General features: G+C 32.5%; 3 protein-coding genes across 5 annotated transcripts; 2 read left to right on the top strand and 1 right to left on the bottom strand.

The window, feature by feature from the left end:
* The first annotated feature begins 9,413 nt into the window (after positions 1 to 9,413).
* LOC142643586 (laccase-11-like) lies at positions 9,414 to 12,020 on the top strand. The gene is made up of 6 exons (XM_075818275.1): positions 9,414 to 9,570; positions 9,666 to 9,817; positions 9,913 to 10,157; positions 10,248 to 10,376; positions 10,540 to 11,463; positions 11,606 to 12,020. Exons 1-6 carry the CDS (start codon positions 9,457 to 9,459, stop codon positions 11,734 to 11,736), a joined length of 1,695 nt encoding a protein of 564 aa, XP_075674390.1. The 5' UTR covers positions 9,414 to 9,456; the 3' UTR covers positions 11,737 to 12,020.
* A 519-nt stretch (positions 12,021 to 12,539) lies between these two features.
* On the bottom strand, positions 12,540 to 14,512 carry LOC142643775 (syntaxin-112-like). Its single transcript, XM_075818490.1, has 2 exons — positions 14,399 to 14,512; positions 12,540 to 13,584 (listed from the first exon to the last, which is right to left on the bottom strand). The coding sequence occupies exon 2, from the start codon at positions 13,557 to 13,559 to the stop codon at positions 12,663 to 12,665; it is 897 nt and encodes a 298-aa protein (XP_075674605.1). The 5' UTR covers positions 13,560 to 13,584; positions 14,399 to 14,512; the 3' UTR covers positions 12,540 to 12,662.
* Positions 14,513 to 16,806: 2,294 nt separating this feature from the next.
* Positions 16,807 to 20,863, top strand: LOC142605347 (putative pinoresinol-lariciresinol reductase 3). 3 transcript variants are annotated; one of them, XM_075776805.1, is made up of 6 exons: positions 16,807 to 17,091; positions 17,189 to 17,323; positions 18,694 to 18,931; positions 19,037 to 19,240; positions 19,927 to 20,089; positions 20,606 to 20,863. In XM_075776805.1, the coding sequence occupies exons 1-6, from the start codon at positions 16,909 to 16,911 to the stop codon at positions 20,691 to 20,693; spliced, it is 1,011 nt and encodes a 336-aa protein (XP_075632920.1). In that variant the 5' UTR covers positions 16,807 to 16,908; the 3' UTR covers positions 20,694 to 20,863. The 3 variants fall into 3 exon arrangements, with proteins under 3 accessions (XP_075632920.1, XP_075632921.1, XP_075632922.1); XM_075776806.1 differs by lacking the exon at positions 20,606 to 20,863 and adding an exon at positions 20,497 to 20,533; XM_075776807.1 differs by lacking the exon at positions 20,606 to 20,863 and having other exon boundaries at positions 19,927 to 20,279.
* The last annotated feature ends 674 nt before the right edge of the window (positions 20,864 to 21,537 follow it).

The raw sequence follows: 21,537 nt of genomic DNA on the forward strand, positions 1-21,537 counted from the left end.
TATGATTATATGATTGTATTAACCTAGATCTGGAATTTGGACTAAGTAATAACTTGACTTGTTAACTAGGTTAATCCAATTGTACTTTAAGGGGTCTAAATAACTTTACAAGTGGTATCAGAGCCAAGGTCATGGTTTCGAGTCACGAGAGTGTCATTGCGAGGGAGGGACTGTTGGGGGGACCACAATTTGACTCCCTACAACTAATCTAAAAACAGGCCCGCGTGGCGTGATGTCGAATGCCATAAAAGATTTGAGTATGTCTTTCTCATCACTAATTGGTTTTGAGGTGGAATGACATAGCTCACGGTCCGACAGATTTATATACTTAGTATTATCTTAATTACTTTAAGTGCATAAGGCTTTGATATTTTGAAGTTGTAAAAGATTAGGCTTTGTTTTTAATGATATAGAAAGAAGTTTTTAAAAGGTAAGGGTACATATGCATAACTATTTTATTCATTGGGCCTTTCTAGAATATAAGGATATGGAAGGGTGGTAAGTGTAAATTTTGAAAATGTATATGGGTGAGTCATCCACCCTATTACCCTTAGCAAGACACATGCCTCACTCAAAACATTCTCCCTAATCGTTTCTTTGCTGCACCAAATTCCATTTCTTTCATTCTCTGTTCTTCTTTCTTCTTTCTTTGTTATCACCGATAGCCCTCCCTCTCTCACCGAAACCATAGATATCTCTCTCTCTAAGAAGAAATCAAAACTCTTACTAAAGTTTCAGCTTTAGTTGTGGGTAAGTAAATACGATTATTTTCTATTATAGGTAACTTTAATGATGTAATGGTTTGCTTCAGTTTCCATTCTATATTCTTTATTTTGATTGTTAGAAGTTGGAATTTGTGGTTTTGTGTTAGCAAGTTGAAATATTCAAGATATTATGGTCAATTGGATGCCTATTAATGTATTCAAACAAGTATAGTGTAGGTATGAAAGTACCCACACAAAATGAAGGCCATTTGCAATTATTTGTTGATTTGTGAGAAAGGTGTTAAAGTTGTCACTGTGACAGATTCAATGTTTAACAACATGAAAAAACTGGATTAAATCATATTCTATGAATTAGGATGCTAGGATTAGTTCTTATGAATTTTAAGACACATGGTTGTAATGGAAGTGGCCTCACAGCAATTGGATCGATATAAAAATAATGATTTAATTTCTAAGCTGAATAAAATATTGTTAGTAAAGATTTGAGTACGTTATCTCGTATGATTTTTAGTAAATCATGCTTTTATGCTTTGACTCTGAAATTGATGTGGTATTTACTAGACATCCAGAAGAGTGGCTTTGTAAAATTGCATGAAAATTGGATGTCAATGGATAGCCCATTTACATTTTATAATTGAGGTATATGCTGCTAAAATAAGAAGTGAACAGTAAACAATATACCTAACTCTGAGGATTAAATTCTAAAGTTAGGGTGAATGTTTTGAGCTATAAATTAGTATGCTCATCATTTGGTATGTTTGGATCATAGATAAATTTTGTATGCCTTGGTTTCTCTATGGTTTGGTACATCATGTGTTTGATGAATGTATCTTGTATTTGGGGAACTTTTGTGTGATGGGAATTAAGATTTTCTTGAGTTGAGAGTTAGTTTGTGATTCATGTATAAGTTTATATACTTAGGAAGATTTGTTAGTAATAAGTTTTGGTCCATTTAGGTGACAAGAACAAGAACGTGGACACTTGAGCTCCTCTTATACAAATCCCTCTCGTTTTCTGTTTTCAGGTAAGAGATATGTAACATGTGCATTTGATAAGTATAAAAAAATTTTAAAAAATTTATTATGTATTAAAACCTTTTAATTAGAGGTATTACATATAAGCATGATTTAAGTAAAGATAAATGTTCGTGAGTTGTTGAATCTTATATATACAATAATTTTAGCATATTGATGCTATTACTTATATCACAAACATAATATTTAAGAATGAAATGGATATGCTATTGTTAGGAAATAATTATATAAAAGTATAATTATCAAAAAAAATATAATTTTCGGGTTATTCCATTGTTATGATTTGAACTCAGCTAGTAGGGATTATAGTACTGGCATTTTTGTGGAAATTTTGATTGGTCATTATAAGTGTGAGGACTCTGCTGTACCTGCCCTTGTTGAGAACGACCAACTTGTGGAGGATGTCAACTGACCCCATGGTTGATAATTTGATCACACCGAAAGGGGTGTGATACTTTCTAATATGATCCTAGGATTTCCTAGCATTGTGGAGAATGCTGGATGTCTGGCACAATGTGCTAGAAGCCTCTCAAAGTTGTGACAGGCTTACAATTGGACTAACTAATATGTATTATGAATAAGCTATTAAACTATTTGGAATTTATAAGAAAAGTATGATGATAAGAAAGGTATGTTGAATGTGTTATAAGTCTGATAAAAAGTTTATAATAAAGTGTTTTATAGTCTATTTAAAGATAAGGTTACTGAATTATGTTTAAGTTCCTTATTATGTCCTTCTATTATTATATGAAGGGAAAATGATGTATTTTCATCTGAAAGTTCATAAGTTATTTATGAATAATATGAAGACTATTTATCAAAGCTGGCAAATCCATAAAATATTTGATTTACATGCATTCTTATTAAATGATCATGGAACTTAAAACCTTACTAGGCTTCGCAGCTCACCCTATTATATTTCAGTGCACAGGTTCTTTCTTGGAAGCAGCGAAAGTATTAAAGGTGGCAAGGAATCTGTGATTCTCGTTTGTTAGAATATATAGTTTTTTTGTTGTTGCATAGTAGTTTTACTCTTTTGTTGTATAGGAGGAATCATGATGTACTTGATGCTTTTGAGCATAGATGTATTTCAGAACCTTGGTTTGTTTTGAATGCCAGTTGTATGTCTTTTGAGTTAGGCTTGTAAATAAGAGTTTTGATAAACGCTTAGTTATGTAATATTTACACGAATATCTTAAGTTATAGCCAAGTTATAATCTTGCAAGGTTCAAAATGAAATAAAGTTTCAAAGTTTTTATCAATTTTGTATATTATGGAATTTATGCAAGGAAATAAATAGGGATACAAGAAATGATTTTTGATAAGCACCTTTAGTTTTAGTTAGTTCATGTTAGTATTGAGGTAAACTTGATATTAACATTCTGGTCATGTTCTAAATTCTGAAGTATAGGTTTGGGTCGTGACAGAAGTAGTTTGAAATCCTACGTTAATATGGCTCAACAAAAGGGTAGCAATAATAATACTATGCTGAAGTGGACAGATCAGGACCAAAGTAGACGTAATGGATCGAATAGGAACAATTTGGACCAAGTAGAACTGAAGTGGTCTGAATAGGACCAATATGGACCGAATAGAACCAAAGTGAACAAAATGGATCGAATAAGACCAAATAGGACTAAATAAGATTGAAGTGGATCAAAATGGACCGTATAGGAATGAAGTGGATAGAATAGGACCAATGTGGACTGAATAAAACCAAAGCAGACCTAATAAAACCGAAGTGGACCGAAGAGGACATAATGGATCGAATAGGACCAAGTGGACCAAATAGGAGTTTTGAATATATATATATATATATATATATATATATATATATATATATATATATATATATATATATATATAATTTTTTTGTATTTTTAGGGCTCATATTTCTAATTTTTAATGTCTATTTTGTTTGTATTTTTTAACTCAAAACTAAAGAGTTTAGCTCAAATATAATAAAATTTCATACTTTTCAACCCAAAAATTATGAAAAAAAAAATGAAATTTTAAACTAAACTTGAAAATGCAGCTTATAAAAGAATCAATTTAAGGCACAATCAGTCCAAAATGGACTAAAGGGGACCAAAATTGACCGAGTTGACTGATTTAGACCAAGTGGACCAAATTGGATGAAATTGGACCAAAGTAGACCTAATTGGATCAAATATAAATTGTTTAAATTTTAGAAAGAACAAATTATCTTTAACAAATTTTAGGGAATAAAAATTATACATCATATTACAATTATAAAATAATTATTTATTCTCACGCATCGCTTAAGTTTGCGACTAGTTCTTATAGAATTTAGTCATCATAAATTATTTGGCTGATACTTCAAGAACATACAAGATCTTCTATAATATTTAACTCTTTGATTCTTTGTAATTTACATTTAAATTTAACTTGACACTGAATTTCGTTATAAACACTGTTCTTTATAAGAGGCAGCATGACTGTACAGCTATGTACACATGTTTCCAATATACTCATATGGATCAAAAGTAAAATTCTTTCTTTATTCTTTTTCTCCTGTTCTTCTTCCCTACCCAAAAAATTTACTGCAATTTGTAAATACTCATAAATATATACATAAAATAAAGGCATTCTACTACGTATTTTATTAATGTGAACCATTTTGTATTATTATTGCAACTCCTAGGCTAAAGACTGCCTTATACACTCATCTTACATGTATAGTTTTTTTCTTTTTCTTTTCTTAGAAGAATCTCACATATATGATTCTAACTTCTAAGTTGAGATGTATTAGGTAGATTTTTTTTCTAAATAACCAAATCCCTCAAACAATATCATTAGTTAGCAAGGTTTGAAAACTATTTAGCAATCTAACAAATCGAGTCCCTTAAACTCAATTTTGCTCTTTGAAATTGTTCCAGGAGGAGTTGAGTTTCAGTTGGAAATCGAGTGTGAGACACTCGAGTTCCATATTGAAACAAACATGGCAGAAACTCACGCAACAAGAACCCAGATCCCATGCCCTGCTTTGAACCCAAATCTCCCTTTAGCAGCGAACCCACACCTTCAGATCTTCAGCAAAAACAACAAATCCACGCCCTCCATCTCTATGTTTTTCCTCTAATTTGTTTGAGCTTCAGCAAAAACAACAAACCCACACCCTCCATCTCTATGTTTGATCTTTGTTGTTTTTCTTGTCTTGTCTGGGTCTTTGGATTTCGTAGCCTTGTAGGGAGATTTGGGAAGTTTGTTTCCGCCTTACTCTGGGTTGGTGTTTCTGCTATGGAACTCGAGTGTTTCACTCTTGAGTATGAAACTTGAGTGTGAGACACTCGATTTCCAACTGATCCTCGACTCCATCTCGCTCAATTTCAAAGAGCAAAATCGAGTCTAATAGACTCGATTTGTTAGATTGCTAAATAATTTCAAAACCTTGCTAACTAATGAAATTGTTTGAAGAATTTGGTTATTTTGGAAAAAAATCTTGTATTAGGTTCTAAAAGTTTAGAACAATTGGCAAACCGTGAACACAAACTTGTTTAGGTATAGATCTTAGAGTCTATAGAGTTTATTAGACAATGCTCAAGGTACTACAAATCAAAATACAAGAACATTCAAGTTGCAGAAAGGAAAGTTCAAATTCAGTGAAATCTGACCGATCGAAAATTGCAGACATGAAATTTCTACAGAATTTTATTTTAGCCCAAACTCTGCTTAAACATTTTGGGTTTCAAATGAAATACTTCTAGTATATAAAGGAAAACTCTAACTACGTTTTTAGAGTTCTTAGAGACTTTTGAGGTGCTCATGTGAGATCTAAAAAGAACTTGATGAGGACACAATTTACTGTTTAATTATTGTAATTTATTATTTTTGGTATATTTATGTAAAAACGTTATTTTAGGTTTAGGTGATTTAATTCCTTGTTTTTAGGTGCATTTAATGTTTTTTAGGTCAAATTTGATTCCAGATATGGTAAGGTATCAATTAGGAGTTATTTTAGAATATATTTTCTTGTCTGTCAAGTTTTATGGAGCCCTTATATAGGCCTTATGCTTGTAAACGTTTTTTATAAAATTATTGAATAAAATTCAGAAAAGGTGAGGCTTTGCTCTCTTTTGGTTCTTCAAGAACTGTGAACTTATCAAGGATTCTTCCTTATGGCGTTCAAACTTTATACCTTTGGTTCGTGATTCTTTATAATCATTGGGTCAAGGTCAACTTATACCTTTGGTTCGCGTTTCAATTATAAACGTTGGGTCAGGGTTTCTATCATAAATTTGATTTTTAGCTTTCCTGGGTTAAATATTCCAATATTTTTGTTGGGTCTCAAAGCGTGTCGATTGAGGTTCGCATCAAAATTGTGCCTTCCTCTTTCGAAGTCACTACCGAAAATTATTTTCATATCATTGGATCTGGTAGATCTGAAGTTGCTGCAACAAAATCAACAACTGTTGATGATCTAAACCTTCAAGGGTGGTCTTGGAGTCACAAACTTTTGAGTGGGATCTCAAAGTCACAAGTAAGGGTGCTTGTGTTGCTGTAATTCCAAAGAGAGAAGGATTCCGTGGATTCAAAGCTTGCACGTGGTCATGTCAGTAAGTTACTATATGAGGTAGCAATAAATTTAGGGTTAAATCTTATTGTAAAAACTTCAATTCTCTTATAGTAGATTTACTTTACCTTGAGGATAGTTAGATTAAATTCTCTCTAGGTTTTTACCTTGAAATGTTTCGTTTCATCGGTTTTCCTAGGCCATCATCTTGTGGGTTTTTTTTTGATTGCTTTGCATGATATGATTTATTTGTGTTTAACATAGATCTGAATAATTAATCTAAGTAACCACTTGGTTAATATATTAAGTTAAACAATCTGTTTTAAGGGGTCTAACGAACAAACAAGATGAAATTCGATTTGGGTTAAAATTATGATTAAGTAATTAAATTCACAATTTCCTAAAAACTAAACTTTTAAGATAATTAGTAATTTAACAGACTTGAAATTATGCATTATTAAAATAAACTAGTCGCAAACCCGCGTGATGCACGAGAAAATTTGATATGATTATTTTTTATTGGATAATTATTGAATTAATATATAAGATTGTATATTTTTAAAATTTTAATGTGTTATTTGAAATTATGTTTTAAATTAGAAGTTTTTTGTAGTGTAACAAAATATATTTTGTAGTTAGGTGTTATTGAATTAATATATTAGTGTAACAAAATATATGTAATAAAACACAATGCAACAATGAGGAAATCTAAGTAGTTAGTATGCAACAATGAGATTTGTATAATATTACACCTAAGTTGAGCTTTATAACACTAATATGATCAAGGAACTTTTAGTCCCATTTCATTATAAAATAACAAAAAGTCAAGGAACTTATAGCAAAAAACGTTCTACACAAAATTCCAGTAAAAGAGAGACTAATAGGCCCTCCACTTTTTCAAGACATAGAGAATTATGAAAGACTATATGTCCTTTGCCTACCCTTTTCTCTTTCTCAAATTCACATTACCATAGAAGTGTATGAAGCTAAAAACATTGTAAATACATCTCTGTCCAATGGAAGTCCATTGGTAGGCACATTCAAATTCATAGCCATGTATATTTTGTTTTGATATAAACTCAAATTTCTATTTAAAAAAGAAATAAAAAACTTCGTATTAACCTAAACTAAAATTCAACCAAAGCTATAAAAGTAATTTGTTATGGGAAAATTTTAAAAATACAACACAAAATTAAATAAAAAAAACCATAACCTAAATTAGAGTTATAAGAAAGAACAAAAATAGAGAGAGAGAGAGAGAGAGAGAGAGAGAGTACTCACAAATTTGTGTGGAAAAATATGAATTGAATAGAATAAATTATATTAAATTTATACAAAATAAGATGGGGAGAAGAAGAGTTAAAATATAAGAAAAAGGAAATGATGAAGGAAGTTTAAAGGTAAAGTAACGAGTAGTAGGGAGATAAAGAGGCAAAGAGAGAGGGGAAAGGTTGAAGGAAGAGAAGAAGAGTTTTTTTTTTTTTTTTTAGAAGAGGAAGATGAAAAGTTTAAATATTCAATTTTAACAATTACTTGAAATTAGAAAAAAGAAAACGAAAAGATGAAATCAATTAGGGTAGATGAATATAGTCAAACATTTGCATCTAATGAATAGTAACATTTGTAATGAATAATCAAACATGTGCATATATCCACTAAAAAGATAATGAATTATTCAATTTTAACAATTACTTCAAATTAGAAAGAAGAAAATGAAAAGTTGAAATCAATTTAGGTAACTGAATAGTCAAATATTTGCATTTAAAACATATGAATAGTAACATGTTGAATAATAATGGAGTGTATTAACAGGTTTGTCCATGAATTATATTTAATTATTTTGTATAAAATAAAATAGAAAAATAATAAAGGAATTTAAAAAAAAAAAAGTATGACATGATTGATGAGATGGCTCAACAAGAGTATAGCAACATTAAATTATTCGTCTCAACTTTTAGATATAATATATGTAGATATAGATAAATTCGATTTGGGCCCTTTTGGATCACCGAATGAAACCAGGTCACAGGCAGGTAGCACAACTGTAAAGTGTAAATCCTGTGGGTCTATCTGTCTTGCCCAAAAAGATCACTAATTAAGTTTAAGTTTTCCTGTCAACAGTAAGGTGTACCGTGCGACCGTCTTTTGGTTGGCAACATGGTTACCTCAAAAAACCACCATTTATAGGTGTAACAAAAGTTGAAGTCCTTCACAAGTATAATAACTAAACAACCATAGGTTTGAACAAACAACATATTCAAAGGCTTAGAAGCAAGGTTTTTCTTCTTTGCTTGCCAGATTTAAAGGAACACAAAAAAGTTTAATAAATATTTACCCTTCTTTTGTGAAGAGGAAGATAAAAAGTTTTATATATCATGAATCTTTACTGGGTTACATTTTAACTCCCTTTACCAGTTTTGAGTTACATTTTTAACTCACATATAACAAGTTGGCTAATCAGTGTGGTTTATGTAAGGATTAATCAAGTTACAATTATGGTTCTTTGTAATCGTTTATATAGCCTAGATCTACCTAGTAAACCTCCAATAACTCCATTGCAAGTTTCTTTAAAAAACCTTCTCTTCCCTCCCCATGTATGTGTGCGTTAATACTTAGTATTCTAAAATAAAATAAAATAAAATAAAAACCTCCAATAACTCAATGTGTTCACATGACACGCTCATTTATCAAATATAACATGTTCACATCTAAAATTTTGACCATTTACTAAGCTTACCAAACAAATCCCACCCAGCAAAAAGTTCAGAAATGAATGTACATTCATGAAGTAAATGGAAAAGTTAAGAATGAACACTTTTCCTTAACGGTTAAGCTCGGGTGGTCAAGTTTGGCTCTATGTAGCTCTCATGCTCATTTTGTACCATTTTAAATAAAAGCATGAGGCCATTCAACTACTACTGTTCCCTATCAGTATTTTGCTTACAAGATTTCAATATACAACCTCATGGTTTTATTTAAAATTGACAACCTCTGCAATCTCTACCTAATTCAACAACACCACCTCTCTCTCTCCTCCTTTAATTACAAACAGACTAATAATTGGACTATTAGCCCTTTATTCATCCCTATAAATACTTTAGACCTTGACCCTCATATTTCATCCAAACATACTTCACATAATTCAAATATTTAGGCTACAGTAATGGGCATGGTGAACCGTGAAAATATCCCCTTGGTTCCTTTCTTTTACTTCTTTTGCATGCTTGGGTTTGTTTTTATTCCAACGGAAGCTGCTGTAAAGAAGTACCAGTTCAATGTAACTGTTTGACATTAGCAATTCTTTGTAAACTTTGGTGCTTTCTCTTTTGGCTTAAGTTCTATATATGATGGTTTTCTTTTCTGGTTTCTCAGATTCAAGTGACGAATGTCAGCAGGTTGTGCCATGCCAAGCCAATTGTCACGGTTAATGGAATGTTCCCAGGGCCTACAATTTATGTTAGAGAAGGTGACAGAGTTCTAGTAAATGTGACCAACTCTGCCCAATATAACATGTCCATTCATTGGTAAGACATGCATAACATGCTCTATTGGAAAAACATTCATTCAATGAAATAAGTCAATATGGTTTTGTTAATGTAACATATGACATTATTTGCAGGCATGGATTAAAGCAATATCGAAATGGCTGGGCAGACGGACCAGCATATATAACACAATGTCCAATCAAGACAGGGAACAGTTATGTTTATGATTTTAATGTGACAGGGCAAAGAGGAACACTCTGGTGGCATGCACATATCTTTTGGCTAAGAGCCACTGTCTATGGTGCAATTGTCATCATGCCTAAACAAGGGACTCCACTTCCTTTCCCTCAGCCTGAGAGAGAAGAAACTATACTCCTAGGTGAATTAGACTAATAAGTCTGCAATTCTGTCCTTTCACAATTACACGTAAAACAAAATGCAATTGCTATAATTTTTGTAAATTTTATAGGCGAATGGTGGAACAATGATGTTGAAGAGCTTGTTAATCAAGGGAACAAGTTAGGATTGCCACCAAACATGTCTGATGCACATACCATTAATGGAAAGCCAGGGCCACTCTTTCCATGTTCTGATAAACGTAAGTCAAATCAGTTTGAAGGCATGAAGTCCATCAAAATTATCTACTTAACATCACTAGATTCACTTCTCAGAAAGTTTTGGGTGCCGCTATTTCAATGTGCCTTAAATGCACTTTTCCCTTTATCAGCTTCTTCTTCATTATCTTTTTCTTTCTTTTGCAGATACCTTTGCAATGGAGGTTGAACAAGGAAAGACATACCTCTTGAGAATAATCAATGCTGCGCTTAATGATGAGCTTTTCTTTGCCATTGCTGGTCATAACCTGATAGTGGTAGAGGTTGATGCAGTGTATACCAAACCCTTCACAACTCAAGCAATACTGATAGCACCAGGACAGACCACAAATGTTCTTGTTCAAGCCTCCCAAGTGCCAAGCAGATATTTTATGGCTGCTAGGCCTTTCATGGATGCACCACTTTCCATTGACAACAAAACTGCCACATCAATACTACAATACAAAGGCATTCCAAACACACTACTCCCAGTCCTTCCCCAATTGCCAGCACCCAATGACACAAATTTTGCACTAAGCTACAATGCCAAAATTCGAAGCCTCAATTCTCCTCAGTTCCCAGCAAATGTTCCACTCAAGGTTGACCGTCATCTCTTTTACACAATTGGTCTGGGAATAAATCCTTGTCCAACTTGTCTAAATGGAACACAACTCACTGCTTCCTTAAACAACATCACCTTTGTAATGCCCCAAATAGGCCTTCTTCAAGCTCACTATTTCAACATCAAGGGGGTGTTTAGAACAGATTTCCCAGACCGCCCTCCAACACCTTTCAATTATACTGGTGCACCTCTTACTGCCAACCTTGGCACTACACTAGGCACCCGACTTAGCAAGATTGCTTTTAATTCAACAGTGGAATTGGTCTTACAAGACACAAACCTTCTCAGTGTTGAGTCCCATCCATTCCATCTTCATGGTTACAATTTTTTTGTTGTTGGGGCTGGAGTTGGGAACTTCAACCCTTCAAAAGATCCAGCCAAATTTAATTTGGTGGATCCTCCTGAAAGAAACACAGTTGGGGTTCCAACAGGCGGTTGGACTGCCATAAGGTTCAGGGCTGATAATCCAGGTTTGTCCAACAACATAACCAAATAGAATACTGCATTGAAAGTTTAGTAAATAAACAACAATAATTCTCAATCAAAATGAGCTTTTTCTTAAACTCTAAAACTTGTAAATAATCTTTCGTATGGGGTTTGTTCATTGTATAGGTGTGTGGTTCATGCACTGTCATCTGGAGCTTCACACTAGCTGGGGTTTAAAGACAGCATTTGTGGTGGAGAATGGAAAAGGTGCGGATCAATCTGTTCTGCCTCCACCTAAGGACCTTCCTCTTTGTTAGCTGCTTGAAACTCCCGAGAATACTAAAGGGAAAATTAGGTGGTGACAATTTCTTGAGTTGAGTTCCTAAAAAGTGTTGAGAGATAAAATTAAAATTTGTATCAGATTCTTTTCAAGTTGTAACTTAAAACCTCAATTGTATACTTATTCATTTGTCCATAAGGGTTGGAAGTTTAAGCTTCCTGGAGCCAAGAAAACCCTCTCATTATACAATTTAAGTCATTGTTTGTAATTTCAGCTCATTTAATCATGGGAAAAAGTCATAAACCCCTGCTATTGGATTCACTGTACGGTATCTAACATAATCCATGCTTCAAATTATAAATAAATAGTACAAGCCTCAACATTAACATGTCCCTTTCCCAACCCTGCTGCCTTACCGTTTACAATTAAGTTCTGCAATTCTAATCAACGAAAGGTTTCAAGCACAAGCCGCACACTAACTGTCTCCTAATTAAATTTTGGGGAGCCCTCATTGTTCAATTATGTTTTAGAATTCAGCTAAATGATCAGAAAATGCACAGAATCATTTGACAAGCTCCCCTGCATAGAACTAACTATTAAAATTGCTTTCACACACAAAGAGATAGAGAGAGGGGAGATGAGTAAAATATCAGCCTTAAAAGATGAGTCTTAATCTGATAACAAGAAGAGAGGCATAGTGAAAGAAACTCTCATTAACAATTTTACAGAGCTCAACAGAAAAACTTTGTTCACAAAATTCAAATTTCAAAGAAACCAACAATAAAAGATGAAGAGATATCATCACAAATTGCCCTCCAAATGAGAAGTATAACCAAAATGGAAATCAAAACTCGGCATTTAGTATTTAACTCCTTCACAAGAAAAGCTCCAGTATATTCACAAACCAAACCTCACCAGCTACCAAAACCACATTCTAGCCAACCTATGAATTCATGAGAAACTTCAAGAAGCTAGGATAGAAATAAAGCATATCAGCAACAAAACCAGCACCAAAGCACCTATCCAATGAGCCCATTTTCTTCTTTTCTTCTTCATCTGATTAGCATCGAAGAGTTTATTGGTTCCACCATCAATGTAAGCCGCTGTGCAAGCCACATTCTCTTCAATATCATTAATCTGTTCCCCTTGTGTTTCCACCAACACAGCCATGTCTAGAAAAACTTGATGAAGCTCTGTCAAGCTCCTCTGTATCTCCTTCAAAGCCTCATGCCTTTCCTTATTCTCCAGTATCAAATCTGCCCTCCCTTCAAAAACATTGACCTGTCCACCTTCCAAAATCATCTTATCAATATCTTCCTCACTTGGTTCCTCTCCGGTGGCAGCATAATACCTACTCTTTAGTCCTTCTTTGTGCTCTTTAACAATCTTTTCTCTCAAAGATTGAAAGTCATTCATCATATTCTTCAATTTGACTCTCAAACCATTAGTCACGGAAATCCTTGTCCGATCAATTGGACTTCCTTCTTTGTATTCCACCGACACGTTACGGTTAGCTTCATTAGACCGATCAAGTGACTCCAATCTTGCTTTTATAGCTTTTGCTTTCCGAAGAACCATGACCATGTCTGAGTTAATCCTATCTCTTATCCCTCTAAGAACTTTAGCACTGTGACTAGACTTAGTCTCTTCATTGAGGTCTTGAAGGTTAAGAAGAAGATTGGTGATCTCTTCCATGTCAGCCTTGATTGCAGCCACTTCTTCGAAAAATTGTGAGAGGTTCTGTTCATCAGCGGGGTCAAGTTTTCCCATCTCAATATCCTGATCGGCTTCTAGGTCTTTCATGGCCTGTTTCTTAAGCTCCACGTAACTAAGAAACGATTTTGTCATAAGATCATTCATTTTTGCGACAAACTCAAAGACCAACCTGAAAAAGAAACAAGGCTAAGGTTATGCTTGAATTAAATTTCTAGTGATTCTTATCTCTCCAAAAAAAAAATCTTAAATGAAATGAGAATTGGGTAATAAACAGATAAAATGCTTGCCCCACTATTTGGTTACCTAGAAAACAGAGGAAAATAAGGATGCTCTGTTTCCTTAAAATGTTATGTCTAAATTCTAAACTAAAGTTCTTTCATTTTCTCAGAAGAATTATATATTGAAAGAAAAATTTTCTCCGCAACCAAACAAAACCATAATCCAACGCAAAGAAGGACCCAGAAAAATAATGATTAAACAGAGCAAGAAGGAAAACTAAGATAAGAGAAACAAGGCTAAGGTGATTCTTGAATTCTTGTGATTCTTATCTCCCCAACAATAAATCTGGAATGAAATTATAATGGGTCATAAACAGAAAAACCACTTGCCCACTATTTGGTTACGGCGAAAACAGAGGAAAATAAGATTTGCTCTGTTTTCTACTTTTCTCTGAGAAATGCAAAAAAAAAAAAATAATAATAATAATAATAATAATAATAAATAAATGTTCAAATCAAACCAATCTTCAAATGTAATATCTAAATTCTAAACTAAATAATTTCATTTTCCCAGATGACATATATATATTGATAGACAAAAATTTTCTCGGCAGTCAAATTGATAATCTAAGGAATCCTATGTTAGAAATAATATTGTAATTCAAAGTGCAATGATATAAATATTTATCAATAAATAAATAAATAAAACACATGATTCAAGAACAATATAATGAATAAGAAGAAGAAATTAAGAAAGAAAAGGACCTTGAAGAAGTGAAGTGGATGATAAGAAAGGAAAAGAGAGGCTCCACTGTTTGATTGTTATGGGGAATTGCTATGAGTTTGAAAATGGAAATATTTGAAGGGTTTTGCAGCTTATAAATCTATATATACTCCTCCAAAAGAAAAAATGAATAGAAGGCTTCCGTTACAATTTTCCTTCTTTCAAATTTCAAATTTAAAGGCTCTCTTAAAATAGCCGTTAAAAGGTTTGAAAAGTCCCCAATTTTGAATTTTCTCTTTGCTCGAATGATGTCGTTTCGTTCATTAGGCTTCTGTACAAGTTTTTTTTTTTATAATAAATAATACATATATTCTATTTTTTTCTTCTTCTTTTTAAGATGTTTTTGTAATTAAAACCATTTCTATGGAATTAAATAAAGGCCAAAATGCAAAAAGGCTAGCACGGTTTGGGGTTCTTTACAATTCATCTAATGTGATATCAATTTAGTATTATGACTTTCGAGATTTAAGAATTGTCTAAACTGACCATTAAATTTTATTTTTGTTAAAGTATTATTGATAAAACAAATTATCACATGGTTTTCTCTAAAAAAATAATAATTATCACATGGTGTGCAGATAGCCTCTTTACTTTAAAAAATCATTTTAAAAATAATACATATAACACATGACAATTTTCTATCAAAATAGTTAACAAAATTGAGTTGGATGGATCAGTTTGAATAATTCTTAAACATTAAAAATAAATTATACAAAATTGATAGTATGAAAGGTCAATTTGCAATTGACCAACTCCCAGGAGCCTTTTTGCATCTTTCCCTTAAATAAACTATGGTGTAAAATGCTTCATTTCTTTTCCTTGATTCATTAAAATGTTTAGTTTAAATTCAAATTATAAAGAGGTTTGAGTATATTTTCTTAAGAGCTTAAATGAATGTGGCATAATTATAGTCAGGTGAATTACTCAATATAAAATTGGAGACATTAACATATCGGAAAATTATTATGCATTCTCGGTGTACCATAAATGCGTACTCTCTTCTCACATGAATGGTGAGTTCCATTAATTAAATTCATAGTAGGACCCACCATTTATGTGAGAGAGGGAAGTACGCATTTATGGAACTGCGGGAGAACCTAATAATTTTCCTAGGAAATCTATTTAACACTTATTATTCATTTTCAAACATTTCCTATTATCTTAGATTGTATTTTTTGGGGAAAGTCCAATAACACCTTATAGTTTTATGTTTGTCTTAAATTAAACCTTATATTATGATTTGCTTTACATTCCCTTAAAAGTTATCATGACTTTTGAATGGAATTTGTAGTGTGGTTTTTTGTTAAAACGCCATCCCGTCTCCAATTGTGTGGTGTGGCTTTTTGTTAAATTAAAAAAAATATTTCAATAATATTACTGACATTATTTATTAATTTGTTGAATATTTTGGTATTATAATTTTAAATCGGACATATCATAAGATATGTAAATAGGTAACACCTATGTCATATTATAAGGACTATGTTAAGGTCAGGCCTCTCTTATTAATATGACTAAATACATCTGTCACAACAACGCAAAAAGAGATTTAAGTTGTGGCCATATCGGTTGAAAACATTAAAAAATGTAAAGATTTTAAGTATATATAATATGAATTGGCAATATAAAAAGAAAAAAAAGGAAAAATAATAATAATAAAGTCTTAGTCCCAATTTTTTTTTTTTTTTTAAAATTTGTTATGGATCTCAGCATTTTCAAACTTTAATGGAAATTTCATCTAATCTCATGGCTTTTCTTTAATAAGTTACGATATTTATCCTTCTAAAAAAAAAAAGTTACAATATTTATGGTACAATACATACATGACATGATTTTTTTGAAAGTCATACACAACATGATTAAATCATAGTTTCAATGGTATATACTATTAGGTTGTGTTTGAGATTAGAGTTTCAAATCAACTTATTTTACAATTTAGCTTATTTTTGCTACTATTTATGAGTTTTACTGCACTTTTTAGTACTATTCATGAGTCTTACTATACTATTTCAGCTAATTTTTACTTTATCTACAGTACTATTTTCCACAAAAAGTTTACAATTTCAACTAAATAAGTTGTTTCCAAATAGACTCTTAGTCTAATGACATGATTTGGTTCCTATTGTACAATTCAAGTGACATCTAAAGAAAAAAGGATACCATAATTCTTCAATTAAATTTAATCACATTATTTTATTAACTGATGCTATTATATTTTTTAAAAATGATTAAATTTAACCTTTGGCAATTGAAAGAAACAACACCCTTAAATAAAGAGTAAATTTAGTGCCACACTGTGTGAAAATTGGTGTGGTAATATATTTTTTGTTAAAAAAAAAAAAAAAGGGATTTCGTATAAAAAAAGAAAAGAAAAAAAAGGGATTTAGGGAGAAGTGGATTAAGGAGATAACTCTTTGGAAACTTTTTACCTTTTGAAACTAAACTGAGAGCCATTTTGGAGATTCTGAGTTCTCAGTGAAGATCAAGAGAGATGGAGAAGAAGAGCAGAATACTGATAATTGGAGTGACAGGAAATCTGGGTTTCCACTTAGCCAAAGCCAGCCTCCATTTTTCTCACCCAACATTCGCTCTTTTCAGAGACTCTGCTGTCTCTGACCCCATCAAATCTCAAAAGCTTCACTCCCTCTCCAACTCCGGAGCCACACTCCTCAAGGTCACTTTTTCACACCTATTCCCATCTGGGTTTTGCTTTTCTCTCTACTTTTTAGTGTTATATGATATATAATATGTGCATTTCTTTTGAATATCAGGGTTCTCTGGAAGATGAAGCTAGCCTTATAGAGGCGATAAAGCAAGTGGATGTTGTTGTTTCTGCTGTTTCTTCTAAACAGGTTCTTGCCCAGAAGCTTCTTATCTCAGCTATTAAACAAGCTGGTTGTATCAAGGTCTTTCTTCTCTCACTCCTAGTTTATTTGTTTATGCTTTTGGTGTTAAAATTGTTGAGCATTGAGAGATTGAAAAAATAATAATAATAAAAAAATAAAAAAACGCAGAGGTAAAACATTGATTTTACAACGAGGGAGAGCACTCAGGTCAGTGTGTATAATTGGAAAATGTGTCAAATGTACACATTTAAGTCCAAGATCTACCCACATCAGTCCAATTTACTCATTGTTAATAGAAAAATATTTACACGGTTACTATTCACATGCAAATCTACTTTTTAATACTTCTTTATTCATATACACCCAGAGAGAGGGGAAAGAAATGATTTGAGAGAATAATAAAAAACTGATAAAGAAATAATATTTTAATAAAATAGAGTGTAAAATAAATAATCTAATATGTTGCTTTTGAAAAGTGGTTATATACGTAGAAAAAGTAGGTTTTTAAGTTAAAAATTAAAATAGACAGGAATTTTTGCCTGAACTAATGCGAATGCTCTAAGTTGGTGTATTAGGACTAAACATACATTATTTACTTGTTCTATAAGTACATGGGCCTACAAGTGGTTTGAGCCTCTTGGGCTATATTATGTTTAATAGGGACATTTTTGGATTCGTGGGAGGTATGTGCACTTGGTACGACCTTTTTAGTCCTCAGATGTGTGTCTTTGTGTGATGGGAACGTGAGCAAAATGATAAGAGAAGATCATTTACAATAAATGAAACAAAAGAAATGTGTTCATGAACCAAAGGCAGCCTATGTGTTCTTATTCTTATTGCATCCATAAGGTCAACACTTTTGAGAATTAGCAGTTTTTAGGAAATAATTAAGGTTCTTTGTTGGTTTTAATCACAATACAATGTCATGGTTTATTTAGCTTGTACTGCTCTCTCTTTCTCTCTCTCTCATGCTCTCTCTCTCTCACACATACACGCACAAATACTGCCAAAGTATGCTGTTCTCCTTGAGCTGCCAAAAGTTGTACTGAAAATTTTGAGTCATTCTTAAATCTTAACTATGGATGATAGTCTGTGAGGAATGTAAAAATGTTTTTTTCTTCTCAAGGTACATGTGTGTATGTATGAAGTCAAGATGGTTTCCCATCACTTTGTAAATTAGGTAAAGCATGGTAATAAAATGGATGAGATGCATTGTATTACCTGTGAATTTCATAACAATCTTAGAGATAATATCTCTACGATTTAGTTTGGTTCAAATTAGTATATCCTGGTCTGAATTTGAACCATTTTCTTATCTTGAATCTCTTGCATTCTATGTAAACTGTGTTTTGATCTCTTACAATCATGCAGAACATCTCAATCTTATATTTCATTTATCTTACAATACTGATAATCATGAACTGATCCAGAGGTTCATTCCGTCAGAATTTGGAGCAGACCCAGATAAGGTTCAGATATTGAACATGGCATACAACTTCTACACACAGAAAGCTGAAATTCGACGTCTTGTGGAAGCTGAAGGCATTCCCTATACTATCATTTCCTGCAACTTTTTTATGAGCTTTTTAATTCCTTCAATTGTTCAACCGGACTTAGAGACTCCTCCAAGGGACAAGGCCACCATCTTTGGCGATGGAAATACTAAAGGTATGTTGATCAAGATCTTACTCAGCTCCCTGTGCTGTCTCAATTGTTTTCTAGAACCTGGGACTTTTGGTAATCTACTGCTTGGTTATTTGGCTTTTTCTGCAGGTGTCTTTCTGAAGGAAAGTGATGTTGCTGCCTTCACAATTAGTGCAGTGGACGATCCACGCACCTTGAATAAGGTGGTGTATTTGAGGCCCCCAGGAAATGTGTACTCTGTGAATGAGTTGATTGAGATTTGGGAGGGTAAGATTGGGAAGAAGCTTGAGAAAATATATGAACCAGAAGAAGAGCTCCTTAAGAAAATAAAAGGTATTTTACTAGTATTCAAAAAACTTCTTTGTGCCCTAGGTGGCTGCTAATTGTCAACTTGAAGACTTTCAAGTGGCACCTAAGCTACTAAAAAGGGGTGAAAAAGGAAAAACAAAAGAAGAGAATTTGTGAAGAAGAAATAAATTCTAATATAAATTGCAAATCACTACAATACCAGAGATCAGAGTACCCAAATGATCTTAAAATAATTGGAATATATTATTCTTGAAATACTATTAGCAGTTTTGTAATATTATAGTAAGTTGAGAAAAAGGTGTAGAAATGCCATGGAAAAACTAATTTCATATACCTTTGCCACCTGTCAAATCCTTGCAAATCAGATATTTATGGAGTATGGGATGTCTTTGGCATGTAGCTGGCTACTTTGTGAGATCCACACTAGAGAGCAAACATAGATAGATATCTAGAAGTTAGATTTTACTCCTTCTGTGCTCAATACACTGTTGTTGCTTGGTCCAAGATCTTAGTCAGAAGTCTAGATGCCACATTTAGGACTTCCTCTTGCTTGGTTTACTTGGTTTTCAAGGGACAAAATTATGGTGTTATTTCCAGACTAAGATATGGTATACTGGGATGTTCTTTGTTGGTCATTTACTTGAACTGTTATTTTTGGTTTATAACACTTAGTGTTTAGCTTCGTTTATAATTTTTTGTACTGATTGCAGAGATCCCATATCCCAAGAACATGAAGTTCATATTCCTATATTCTGCTTTCATAAAGGGTGATCATACATACTTTGATATCGAGTTGTCTGGTGGTGTTGACGGGACAAAACTATATCCACAACTGAAATACACTACAATCAGCGAATATTTAGACACCCTACTGTAAGAACCTCTAACAATGTGTCAATGTTGTTTAATAAGTTGTAATCAGTGATCCTTGTTTCCCTACTTCATCGATTTAGAAGGAAAATTATGTAGTTTACCATTGACAAGGTTAAAAAAAATGCTTACATTTGAATAATTTATAATAAAAAAAAAAAAATCTATATGAATAGATTTTTTACATTGTCAATTGGTAACTGAACAACCTATTATCTTTCTAACATTTAGAACTGTAATTGGCTGCATTCTTAAGTGAAATTGTCATATAGTTTATCTCATAGATTTGTACCTTTTTGGAAGCCAGCGGTGCTTATATTTGAAATATAATATTTCCATCATGCATACTGCCAAAAAGACAGGACTACAGGAGTTTTTAAACTTAAAAATAACTTTTTAAGTGTTGAAAGGAAAAACAACGAGCTTGAATGATGGAAAATTTCAGAACACTTTGTGCAGTAAGTTTTTTTACCTTGAGTTTAAAAATAAACTACAAATGTTATACCTGTGATTTGATAGGAAGGGGATGGTGATGAGAAAGAAGTCGTTGACCACAACATCCACATTGTCCTCCAAAGACTATAACCCAAAATTTCAGACCAACTAGCTTTATCATCTCTCAAGTCATTCTTTGTCTAGGGGAACTTGAACTCTCAGACCTTTTGTAGTATATTGTATATTTCTTAAGAAGGCAACATGTTCATAATAGCCTAATAGGCATCTTGCTTATGACCACTTCCCAATGGGATGCTAATTCCATTCTTTCCACTTAAATGAGGTTCTTCTTATTGTAGGAGAAGATATCTCTTGTGCAAATATGCATTTAGTGTCTCACTGTCGCAGGGGATAATTGTTCTTGTTGTAGGATGCTTTAAAATTGAAAGACAAAAAAGACTATTGCTGAGTACATAGCAATTATTGGTCATCTCAAAGCATGAATAGAAAATCTTAAAGAATTTTTACTTTTATTGTCAATATTATCAATAGCAGTGCTTAGAATTTGGCTTAGTTAATAACTGTTAAATATATATAAGGCTTAATTCCTAGTCAAGCCTCTAGTCTAATCCTACTCGGTGGCTATTAAAGAAATCCTAATTCTATTTGTATTGAAAGTCTTGTAATCTTATTAGTCTAGGTTTTAGCCTCCTATAAATAATACACCATGCTTAATAATAAAGATTTAGCTATTAAGGGTTTTCCTCTGTAGCTATTAAAGAATTTTTACTTTTATTGTCAATATTATCAATAGCAGTGCTTAGAATTTGGCTTAGTTAATAACTGTTAAATATATATAAGGCTTAATTCCTAGTCAAGCCTCTAGTCTAATCCTACTTGGTGGCTATTAAAGAAATCCTAATTCTATTTGTATTGAAAGTCTTGTAATCTTATTAGTCTAGGTTTTAGCCTCCTATAAATAATACACCATGCTTAATAATAAAGATTTAGCTATT

Source organism: Castanea sativa, chromosome 7 (genome assembly GCF_040712315.1).
Source record: "Castanea sativa cultivar Marrone di Chiusa Pesio chromosome 7, ASM4071231v1".
In the NCBI taxonomy this organism is placed as follows: Eukaryota; Viridiplantae; Streptophyta; class Magnoliopsida; order Fagales; family Fagaceae; genus Castanea; species Castanea sativa.